The 12,075-nt window shown below is 56.4% G+C and overlaps 1 protein-coding gene across 1 annotated transcript in view; it reads left to right on the top strand.

Annotated features, from left to right (window-relative positions):
* Nucleotides 1-492: 492 nt before the first annotated feature.
* ZDHHC1 (zDHHC palmitoyltransferase 1) overlaps nt 493-12,075 on the top strand; it is a gene marked incomplete in the record, with an annotated part of 13,277 nt that continues 1,694 nt past the window's right edge. The window contains 7 exon segments of the mRNA XM_027774630.1: nt 493-528; nt 1,804-2,046; nt 7,016-7,191; nt 8,666-8,767; nt 9,168-9,292; nt 9,400-9,558; nt 9,763-9,875. Of these exon segments, the coding sequence (XP_027630431.1) occupies nt 520-528; nt 1,804-2,046; nt 7,016-7,191; nt 8,666-8,767; nt 9,168-9,292; nt 9,400-9,558; nt 9,763-9,875 (927 nt within the window).

Genomic DNA, 12,075 nt, shown 5'->3' with positions numbered 1-12,075 from the left:
GGTGATTTACTGGCAGCGTCCCTGATCTACACACCCCACTAGGGTGGTGTCCCCATCATTCAAATGAAGAAACAGGCCTCTCAGCTAGTGGGCCAAGAGTTGAGCCTAGATCTGTTTCTTCCAAAGCGTGGGCTCTTTTTCCCTTTTGTAGTTTCTTGTTGAAGACAAGGTAAGTGACCAAAGGGATTCTGATGGAGTCCCCAGGAGAAAGCAAGGTCATTCCATTTAGCACTGAGGTGAAACTACTGAGAGGGGACCAGATAATGCCAGGCTTGCTTGCAGGAGGCTCTGAGCCTCGGGTGTGCTGAGTGAATGTCTGGCAGTCAGGGCGATAACCCATGCACAGGGCAGGGGTGAGGGAGGGATGTGTGCAAAATGGGCACTGGGGTGGGAAGATTGTCAGCAGGGCAGAGTGGGCTGGTGGCTTCGGGTGGGCCAGGACCCCGCAGCAGTTTCCATGCCCACCTTTCCTTTTATTGCAGATGTTTTCAAGTCAGCAAACATTTACTGAGCATCTACATGTACAAGGTACAGTTCTGGGTGCTTGGGGCAGGGCACGTGGGGGACGGGGTGAATGAATCACAGAACATTCACTGCCTTTGGGAGAAGCTGGCGCAACAGGGGCAGACGTGGGGATTGGAAAGTGTTCCAAATGGCAAGTGCTTTGCCCAGTAGGGACTGAGCAGGAGGGCCTCCAGCACCATCTGGGGCATGGGGGACAGGTTGCTGGGTGTGGGACAGCTGCAGTGGGCTCTGCAAATCCAGTCTCATCTTGTTGGCTACGGAGTGAGAAAGGTGTTTGAGGCAGAGGTGCCAAGGTGGGGTCCACCATACCCTTTTAGCTTAGTTAGATTCCTTGGCCCATGGGCAGGGGCTCCTGAAAATTGAGTCTAGTTGCCAGGGTTCTATCTCCAGCAACTGGCCTTCCCCCCAGGAGCCCAGAGCTGGCTCTCCAGCTGGGGCCCATAAGATTCTGGGGATGGGGCTCTTCCTCCTGCAATGACAAGCACACCCCTTCCTGCCCTGAACATCTTTGGGTACCTGGCCAGTTGTTGGACTGGAAGGTGGCAAGCTGGGGATGGGGCAGCTGCTACCTGAGCCAGGTTTTTCCTCACTCCCTCAAGTGGGCCAAGGAGTATCAGCCCACCTTTCTGTGTAAGTCTGATTTGCACAAAGTAACATGGTCCTTTCTGCTGCTGGAGGGAAGCAAAGAGAAACCCTCGCCCCGCTCTTTGTGTGCTGGGTCCTCCCCAGTGAGAAAGCCTCAGGCAGCCCTTCTGAGCCATGGAGAAGCTTGAGCTTCCCCAGGCAGAAGGACAGAGGCCAGATTCCCCTTCTCTGCACCCCTTCTCCATGTTTCCCATAGCAAAGGCTAAGGGGGCCTCTCTGACACTTGCCTTGGACTTGGGGATGGAGGTGACTAATGCTAACAGAATCGCATGTGTTCCCGTCACCCTGGCCCCAGCCTGATATTGTTACCAGATGAGAACATGTCTTATTGGGTTTAACTTTGAGGTCTTTGGAGATAGAGTGCTTTGAGTAACAGGCAGCCATTCTGTGTCCTAAATAAATCCTGGGTCCTCTTACCTTGTCCTGCTTGGGCTGGGGCCAGAGCTTGCTCTGGGGCTTTGAGAGCACTCGCAACACCGTCCCCTCCCCCTCATGGTGCTAGGACCGCAGGTTCCCCAGCCGAGTAGCTGGAAGGTGGCTTCCGTCCCAGCCCACTCCTCCTGCTAAGGGGCCCTGGCTGCAGCCATGGGGCCCCCTCAGGCTAATGTGCTCTCTGCTCTTCTCCCTCTGGAGATGAACATCTGCAACAAGCCCTCCAACAAGACAGCGCCTGAGAAGAGTGTGTGGACGGCGCCTGCGCAGGCCAGCGGACCCTCCCCGGAGCTGCAGGGCCCTCGGTCCCGCCGGAATGGGTGGAGCTGGCCCCCTCACCCGCTCCAGATTGTGGCCTGGCTGTTGTACCTCTTCTTCGCGGTGATCGGCTTTGGGGTCCTTGTTCCCCTCCTGCCTCACCACTGGGTGCCCGCTGGCTACGCTGTATCCTTGGGAACGTGGGGAGCTGGGGCATGGAGGGGGGTGCCCACTGGTTGGGCAGACATGGCAGAGACCTGAAGGGGGCTGGGGGCCTCATAGAGCTCGAGGTGGAGCACAGCTAGGGACCAGCTGCATACCTGCCTGGTCTCCAGCCCAGCTCAGGTGAGTGGATGATGAATCTAAAATCCCTTGGACTTTAAAGCCCCACCCAGATGTGACCCTTAGTACAAGAGCAATCTCAGAGGAAGAGAGCCCTAAAGCCATCTTTAAGCTAGTTGTGTTCAGACCTAAACAAAGGATAAATTAGGGGGTAATTATTGCATTTATGAAAGGATTTTTCACTTTTCAAAAAGGGTCATGGTAGAATTCTTTTACATGGTAAGTTTCCTAGTACATTTAAGATGTGGTTTTATTTACAGACAGATTATTACGCTGTTTACAAGCAGAGTTTGTAAATTAGACCCTTTTCGGGTGAGGTTGAATGTGACAAGAGACCAGATAGAGGAGCCCTGGAGGCTTCTGGGATCAGCGACAGACATGGACCTACCTAAGCCTGGTGGTGTGACTGGCTCAGCCCTAACCACGACCCCCAGGTTTGGAGGATGTGGCTACAGGCAGGGCATCAGTATGAGAGTGTCCTGGTGTGCTTCCCGCTGGGGTGGGGGGGTAGTGGGCAGGGCCCAGGGAGAGCTGGAGAGCCTGGGGCAGCTTAGTCCCAGCTTAACCCCTTCAGGGCCACATTGGGCTAAGCAGCTCTCTGGGTCTCAGGCTCCTCCTCTGTGTGGCAGGAAGGGTCCGCAGGGTGGGGATGAGGAGCGCGTAGGATACGTGTGAGCACTGGAATGCAGAAGCCATACACATGAGGACGATATCCTGGGAAACTGCAGAACCTGGGGCTGGTGAGTGACAAGGGCAGGTATGTGGAGAGGGACCCCCGAGAAGGGGTCATCCTCAGACACAAGCACCGTACCTGGCAGGGCTTCCTGGTTCACTAGAGCCCACGATCTGGCCTTGATCGGGGAACGGGAGACTGGACTTTGCCTGGGGTAACCGACAGGCCTTAGTGTTGTTACGTAGAATGCTTCATGGGACACGCCTAGGTCTAGAGTGGGTACAGCCCTCACTTGGGCTTACCTGAATTTCTGCCTTCCGCGTACCTGGGGGACCAGATGAATAAAGGCATTGTTTGAAGAACTTAGAATCAGTTACAAAAGTAACTAGTGTTATGTGCTGGGCACCATGCCAGCCACCTGATGTGGATCATTTTCTTGATCCTCATAATATTCCTGGAAGGAAGATGTTCTCCCCATTCTACGATGAAGAAACAGGGGCCCAGGGACTTCCTGAGGTCACACAGCTGGAGCCCAACGGGGCTGAAAGGGTGCTCAGGCAGCCTGACTGAGGAGGTGGGATGGTTGGAGGGCTTCGTCTTCCCCACATTCAGTGTCCCTCTGTGTTGGGCATCATGGTTGTCATAAAATATACAGATCTTAAGTGTTCCTTCTACACATGTATTTTATTATATTATTTATTTTTAGAGAGATTTTTGCCATAGGTACACGTACTCAATGGAGAGACAGAGACAGAAAGCAAGAAATCATCCCTGAGGGGATGGTCACACCACAATCCCTTTTCCTCCATTTTCTTCTTGGGATCTTGGGCACACACACACACACACACCTGGTATGAGTTTTAAGTTGGTAGGTCCAGGACTTGACCTATGGTCGACTGTGTAGGAGTTCAGCCATGTAACCATTATGCCATCTGCTGGTGCCTCTATAGGTATACTTTTAAAATACTTATTTAGCATTTCAGCATTTAGCGATCTCATGTAAAAATACAATTTCGGGGGCCACCAGATGGCGTAGCAGTTAATGCCCCTGGACTCTCATATGCCCAACTGCGGTTCAAGTCCTGGACCTGGTGGCTGGAAAATTACAATAGGCACATGTGCATGCAGGCCCAAGATTCTAGGGGGGGAATGGAAGAGAAGGGATTGCAGCCATCCCCCCTACAGGGTGATTTCTCACTTTCATTCTCACTGTCTCTGTCTGCCTCTCTGGCCAGTGCATGTGCCCTAAGGCAGATGGTTCTCTTTCAAGGGCCAGAATTTGGCAGCACAGACCCTCATTCTTGCATGGCAGTCGCGAGCTGGAAGCACACATGAGCCACACCTCTGGCTGGCTCTGTGTGTGCCAGTGGCTTCGGGACCCGGGCACACTCCTTCCGCTACATTGCCTGCCGGGTCCCTGTTGCCCATGTCTCTCCAAGTCTCAGGTAGACCTTCCGAACCCCTTCAAAACTAGCTCGGGTCACTACTTAAAAGCTCACAGAGCCCAGGAATCTTCTTCTTTGTAATTAACCCATTATTTGATTGATATCTGAGTTTTCCACCAGACTGTGGGCTCCTTGAGCTAGGGAACAAGTCCGTCTGGCCCCTGCCCCTCTCAGTGCCTGGCACAAAGAAAGACCTGAGTGAAGAGCCCAGTGAATGAACCAGGGGGCGGGGCTGGAGAAGTGCTGGAGCAGGCAGGAAGCTGAATGTTTGCCCACTTGCCGGGAGTCTGAAGAGAGGCTGGAATGGTGAGGGGCAGGAGCCCGTGACACTGAGAGGTTTGGGAGGAGCCAGAGCCAAAGGGGCCTTGGCACTGAGCTGAGGGTGAACCTCAGCTGGAGAGCCGTTGAAAGCCACTGTAGGAGGTTAAACAAGGAGGGTTTTATTTTTTTAAACTTTAATTTGCCATATGCCAGAGAGAGCAGTAAAAGGTTACACAATACCTTTTACCCTTTTCTCCTTGCCATCAGGATACTGCGCGCATGTGCACGTGCACACACACACACACACACACACACACACACTTTTCCAACCACTGGGGCTTGGATTTGAACTGCAGTCCAGCCACATGGGGTCTGGCTCCCTACGCACGAGATTTAACCACTGTGGTATGGAGCTTGGGGCTGGCCCAAGCAGTGAGAACTTCATATTTACAGTTTGTTTGTTTGTTTGCTATAGAACATGTGCATTTGCTGGAGAGATAGAGAGAGAGAGAAGGAAAGCGAGAAGTCCCCCTTCCTCTCCCCCTGCCACCCCAGCGGAAATGGCCACACCACAGTCCCTTCTTCACTCTCCTCTTGGTATTTTGGGCACACGTGCACACATGCCTGCCTTGATTTTCTGCCAGGACCAGCTTAGCATGAACACGTTTTTTTGCGTGGGGAAGGCTGTGGATTAGAAATAGACGCAATAACACACAAAGACACACAAGTATAGAAAAGCGAGGGTCGGGTGGGCACAGCTCCTCTGATGGAGAAGTTGCGACCAGAACCAGCTTCAGGTCTATTTTTTTAAAGGGCAGAAAATGAGGGGAGGGGCAAATGGGATGCTAAAGGAATGGGAGAGAAGGAAATGGAATGCAAAGAGAATAAGGGAGGAGAAATCAGAATGCAAAGCCAGTTGTTTGGGATGTAAATCGTCTGAAGATGTGAAAATGACTGGTGCCATATAATTTCTCTGATCTTTTTTGGGGGACAATCTGATAAACGCATGTGACTTCCTTTAGCCCAATACTGGACAGTATGGGGTTTGGGTATCAACAACAGGAAGACAACCATTGACAGCAGGCAGATACTGCTTTTGGATATAGACGCTTCTCAATGGCCCTGCTAGAATAACTTACAAAAGCGCATATCTGCGTGTGTCTACAGGCCACATGTTTTAATCACATGTTTTCAGACTGGCTGCTCTCCACAATTTTCAAGCCTCCTGGTCTGGGACACAAACCACAAAGGTGGCCGTGTGGGATCCAGCGCTTTAACCACCACGCCACCTGCTGGCCCCAGTTTGTACACGTTTAAAAGTTCAGTCTGGTACTGTGTGAAAGGTAGACTCGGGGAACGTAGACAAAGGGGCCAAGTTGGGAGAACGCAGAGTAACCCGGCAAGAGGGGAAGACCTGACTGACGCACAGCAGTGGCCACGGGGATGGAGAGGTCAGAGAGTTCCCGAGGTCTTTCAGCTACGGCACCGCACTTTCGGGCCAAGCCTGGCTCACAGGCGTTGCAGGGTTTAACTGACTGCTGGGGGGAGGATGGGGGAAAGGAGGCCGGACAGCTGATGGGTGGAGGATGGAGGATGAATGGTGGATGGAGTGTGAACAGCGGAGGGACCATGTGTGCCTGACTAGCAAAGGACGGGTAGAGGATCATGGGTAGGTGGGTGGCTGGACGGAGGGAAGGAGAGTGGGTCTGCCCGGGTGGAATCTGCCGGTGAGTTTTTGAATGTTCAGACTTCACAGAAGTTGTCTATACTTGTCTCCTGCATTGGGCTTAGTCCCTGAGCAGATCGGTCCTGGAAGAGCTGTTTCAGCTCCAGAAATTAGCTATGCTGCCCCTGGCCAGGCCCTGAACACGGCAGGCCATCCCAGACACTCAGCCCAGGGCTCCCCATGCCAGAACCCCAGCTGTGGGGGTGGCCAGCGAGGGGATGAGCCTGTGTCTGCAAGCGATTCTCCATCTGGCTTGGCTGCTGAGAGGAGGTAGCTGCTTCCGTCTCAGAGCCGACTTCCTGTGAGGCAAGAGAAACAAGCTGAGAACTTGCTGTCGGTTTCTGTCCTCAGACCGTAAAGGATGATCTCTGTCAGTCTCGCTTCACCATCTGGAATCTGAAACCAGAAACTGGCTTGAGGTCAGGTTAGGGCCTGAGCCAAGCAGTGAGGCCAGGGTCCTGCGGTTGGGAACCTTGGTGGCAGCAGCAGGCACCGCTGGCTTGTGCGCTCCATGACTGGATGGCCCCACTCCTCAGCCATTTGGTGCATAGGGGTTCACTGAAGAGATCTGCTGGGGGACCAGAGGTAGGAGATGGCACAGTCTCCGTCTAAAGGAGCTGCATGGCGGTGAAGTCCCCTGGCTGCAGGACGTGGGAAAGGGCTCCCAGCCGGCAGAGTGCGGAGTGAGTCTTTAACCTGCTGGGCCAGTGCATGGGCGCCATCTTTGCCGGCCACCTTGTGGTGCACCTGACTGCTGTCTCCATCGATCCAGCAGATGCCAACGTGCGGGACAAGAGCTACACCGGGCCCCTGCCCATCTTCAACCGCAGCCAACACGCACACGTCATTGAAGACCTGCACTGCAACTTGTGCGACGTCGATGTGTGAGTGTGTGAGTGTGAATGCATGGGTGCATGTCGGCGATGCGTGTGCCCATGGCATTGCCAACAGGGTGCAAGGCAGAGGGGCGCACCAGGGCTTCAAGTCATCCTGAAGCCTCAGAACCCTCAGTCAGGAATCTTGATGGAGTGACAGAGAACTGGGTCCCTGAGGTGGCGAGAGAAGGTGATTGGGAACAGTTGGGGGATAGCATGTCCAACAGTTAACGTGGGGACATTTGGCATTTCTGACGGCTAACTGCCAATGACGCCCCAAAGGTGGGGAGAGTTGACACCGAGTACTTCCTATGTGCTGAGCACTGTGTACCACCCCCCGCATGGTAGGCGTACCTGTCACCTCACAGAGAAGGGAGAGCACCCCCCTCCCCACTCAGAAAGACCAGGCGCCTGCCGCAGCCATGTAGCTCCTGAGCAGATTGGCAGCCCAGGCCGCAGGCCCTGAGCAGATCTGTTACCCTTGTCGTGCCATGGGGACTTTGAGGCCCCGAGAGGCCCAGTGACTTGTTCCTGCTCACACTGCTGGTGAGAGGGGAGGCAGAATGTGGAACACCCATTCCCCCTCAGCTGGTCCCAGCTGCCTCTCAAGGACCCATCCCCATCCTTCGAGAGGTTTCCAGTCTTCTAGCCTCAGGTGAGGCTCAGGGATGGGGCTATGGTCCGAGGCCACTCCACAGTTCAGTCGGAGACCAGGCAGCCTGTCGAAGGGAACGAGAAAGCCTAAGAGCATCAAGTCACTAAGGACATCACTATTAGGCCATCCCGTCCTCAAGGCCTCCTGAGCGCTTCTGGGGCAGGGGTTGTGCTTCACTCTCCCACGCTCCTTTGGGCCTTCCCTGTGCCTTCCAGGTGAGACAGAGAGGGCAGGGGGGAGAGGGCCCAGAAACTCTCTAGCATCCTCCCAGCTTGCCTTCGTTGCCCCCACAGTGAGCTGCACTAATGCCCATCCAGATGGCACCTTGCTTCTCTCTGACCCTTTCCATTAGCCTGCCTGGACTGAAGTTTTCCCAAAAAATGCCAGGAGATTTTCCATAGAGCAGGAGGGGAACAGGGACCCCAAAATGGAAGTGTCAGGAAGAACAATGCAGGCCCTGGGCCCTTAGCCTTGCTGTCGGTTCCTCAGCCCCATGCCTGCATCTCCTGGCTTGGCACAGGGGTCCTTGCTTAGAAAGGAAGCCCCTTTAACGTCTCATATCACCATTGACTAAGTGTGCTGTCCCAGAGCAGGACAGCTCAAAGCACCCCCCACTGTCCTCCCACCTCATCGAACCCAAACGCTAGGAAAGCGCCACTTCCTCAGGGGCCCCACCCCGCAGTGCCGCCAGGGGGCGCGTTCGCTCTGCCGGGTGGGTAGATACCGCCTTCTCAGGCTTGGAGCTGCGGACCCTCCAGCCTAACCCCGCCGGGCCGCGAGGCAACCGGCAGAATGAGCAGCCGACCGCGATGCCCCATCCTCCCGCAGGAGCGCACGCTCCAAGCACTGCAGCGCCTGCAACAAGTGCGTGTGTGGCTTCGATCACCACTGCAAGTGGCTCAACAACTGCGTGGGCGAGAGGAACTACCGGTGAGAGTGGGCTGGGCGTGCAGGGGCCTGGGACAGCGCGTGTCCGACTGTGAGAGCCCGAGAGCTTGCAGCCCGCGGGCAAGGCAGGCCGGGGTGCGGGCCCTTCGAGGGCCTGTGTGCCGTTGTGCCTGTGTGTGCCGCTCAAAGGGTGGTGCCCCTGGGTGCCAGCTTGGACAGCGGATGGCGGGTTGGGGTCTACCACCTTGTTGACTCACAGAAAGGTGGGGGGCATAATGGGGATGGCCTCCTACCTTCAGTTATGCCTATGCCTGGTTTCTGAGAAGTTGGGCTAGTTGGGTGAGAGGCCGGCGCCCCATCCCAGCCACCAGCCTTTCTGAGCTCCTGGCCCTTATGGAGCTGGAGCACCCAGTGGCTGACAGCTGCCCATGGCTGGGCCCAGGCTCTTTCTACAGAGCGTGGCATCTGCTTTACTGGGTGTCCTGCTCCTGGTGCTGGTGGCCACTTACGTCTTCGTGGAGTTCTTTGTCAACCCCATGCAGCTGCGTACTAACCGACACTTCGAAGGTCAGTGAGGGCTCCAGACCCACTCAGGTCCACCCCCAGCTCCCACCTTGGGCCTGTTCTGCTCACTGGTGACAGCAGGGACTGAGCAGTCCGCATGTGCCTTGCAGTCCTGAAGAATCACACGGACGTGTGGTTCGTGTTCCTGCCTGCAGCCCCTGTGGAGACGCAGGCTCCTGCCATCCTGGCCCTGGCCGCCCTACTCATCCTTCTGGGCCTGCTCTCCACAGCCCTGCTCGGACACCTGCTCTGCTTCCACATTTATCTCAGTAAGTGCCTCTCTGTTCCCCTCGCAGAGGACAGGGAGGTTCCCAGTTGAACTGTAGAGCTCTGAAACCGTGCCCCCTTCAGTGCCACTCTCTGGTGGCCTGCTCTCACCAGGGCTTGATGTAGAAGGGGACAGTGGTTTCAGCCCGGGGCTGGGTGCCTTCTCTTCCTCTTCTGAGCTTCACGATACTCCCCCCTCCCCCCAGTGTGGCACAAGCTCACCACCTATGAGTACATCGTGCAACACCGCCCACCGCAGGAGGCCAAGGGGGCCCACAGGGAGCTCGAGTCCTGTCCTCCCAAGATGCGGCCCATTCAGGTATAGAGGTGGCCTAGCAGTCTGAGAGGGTGGGAGATGGGGCCTGGGGTGGGGTGCGGGTAGGGTGTGCATCGAGCAGCCAGTGAGAGGGCAAAGGAAGCAAGCCTGGAACAGCAGCTGGAGCAGGGGTGCTGGGGCCGTGGGGCCACATCCACACTGAGCATGCGCCCACTTGCCCGAGTGTGGGCACAGACAGAGGGAGCCTTGCATTTCTCTGACACCGGGTACATGTCTGTCCTGGTACCAAGCATGTACTGGAGGGCACAGAACCTGGAAGCCCGGAAACAGGCAGGTTGGGGCTGCAGGAGGAGAGAGAGGGGTGGACCAGTGACGTCAGCAATTGGAGCGGACGGAGCCATCAGTTCTGTCCATCTGTGCCCAGCTCTCCGTCCATTACTCTGGTCCTTAGATCCGTCCCTGAGGCAGGAACTGTTAGCACACCCGTGCTGCAGATCCGCATACCGAGGCCTATGAAGGTTAAGCAGAGGCCAGGCCTGGGGACAGTTAAGGTTTCCCCACTCTGAAGCAGGAGCCCTCCGGCCTAGGCTCCAGCCTGGTCAGCTCAGCTGCTGCCCAGCCTGTCCCCATTCCCATGCCCTGTGGCTTCCTGAGGTCAGCAGCTGGGGGTGGGGGTGGTCCAGTCCTCAGAGGCCCTAGGGACTGGGAAGGCAGGGGGCCCAGGCAGACTTTGCTGGAAGGCTGAGCCCTGGATCCCAAGTCCTCATGGCAACTGGACACAAACACAGGCTGGTGGGCGGGTTGGGGGAGGGCTTGGGACCCCGCCCCTCCTGTTCTCTTCCCTGGGGCTGGGCCCTGTCTCTGTGCCAGGCTGCAGTCCTGAGTAGGCTGGGTCTGGGGGAGTGCTAGCTGTGGGTGGAAACCCCCCACTATACCATTGTTTGTGCCTTGGTGCAGGGCACTGACCTGTGTGACAGTGGCAGCCATCCTGGGGACTGGGCATCACCCCCACATCACAGTTGAGACTGAGGCTTGGAGCAGGCAGGAGACCGGAGCCTCTCAGCCAGCCCTGGGGTGCCCAGACTCCAGGGCTCTGTCCCTGCCTTGCCTAGGGGTTGGAGCCAAATGTGGCAGCAGCAAGGACATGTGTCTCCTGCCCTCCAAGTGGTCTGAGGGAGGCCTGCCAGGGGTAAGGGCACATACTTGTCCCCTTCTACAGAGGAGGGCGCTGAGGCCGAGGGGCCATGGATACTTAGGAATGTGCACACTTTTGGAAATCTCTGAGGGAGGGCCCTAGAGACAGCTATGATGAGACAGGGATCTGAGTGGGGACCCCTTGGTGACATTTTCAGACTATCCCAACTGACGAGGGCCTGACTCCTGTCCTGTCTGGCAGGCACTTCAGGCTTCTGGACTATCTTCTCTGCCTTTCTTTGCTCCCTTCTGTGGGAACAGGGGCCCGGAATATGCTCCAGCCCTCTCTGCTGGGCCCTGGAGGGTTGGGGTCTACACCAGGCATGAGAAGTTCCTTCAGATCCCAGTTCCTGTTATTGACCTCTGACTCCTGGGGCTCCTCTGCTCAGACTGGCACTCCATATCCCTTCTCAAAGGGTCAGCTGGGCAGAGGTCAGGCAGGGGGCTGACTAGGGGTCTCCGGTTGTGCACCTGTGCAGCTACCCGCCGCAGTACACATTGAAATATTTTTTGGTAGAATATTATAATGGGTAGAATTTGATTTTTGCCAATTCTGGTACTACTTGGGCGAAAGCCCCCAAACATAGGCTTGTTTTAGAGACGGCGGCGTTGCTGTTACAGTGTCATCTCTGGATTAGTCAGGACGCCTCGGTCTCCATGGAAACGGCTGCCTAGCAGGCGACAGCTGTCCGGGTGCTACCCCTCCCTCCTTGCCCGGCGGGGGCGGGCCTCACCCCTGGCTCCGCCCCGCATCCCGGCACCACGCCCTTCCCCGGCGGGCTTTTTCCTGGCTTTTGTTTCTTCACCTGCAACCTCGCCCGCGTGATTGAGGCGGGTCCTGTGTGCTGGGGTGCGGGCGTAGGCGCCTCCCGCCCTCCAGGCTTCTTCGCTTTTCTGGGTTGTGTCTGCAGCTCTAGGGTCGCTGTGAGGATCAGCGACTAAACGACGACACGCAGCCTGCCCGTAGCCCGGTGCCTGATGGGCGCTGCAGCGCTGTTAGTTCCACCTTTCCCTTGGGGACAGAGGCGGGGGGGGGGGGGGGGCAAGC

This window comes from Tupaia chinensis, unplaced genomic scaffold (genome assembly GCF_000334495.1).
Source record: "Tupaia chinensis unplaced genomic scaffold, TupChi_1.0 Scaffold000463_1, whole genome shotgun sequence".
Classification (NCBI taxonomy): domain Eukaryota; kingdom Metazoa; phylum Chordata; class Mammalia; order Scandentia; family Tupaiidae; genus Tupaia; species Tupaia belangeri.
The sequence above is the reverse complement of the archived record's forward strand: the minus strand, read 5'-3'. Positions and strand labels throughout refer to the sequence as shown.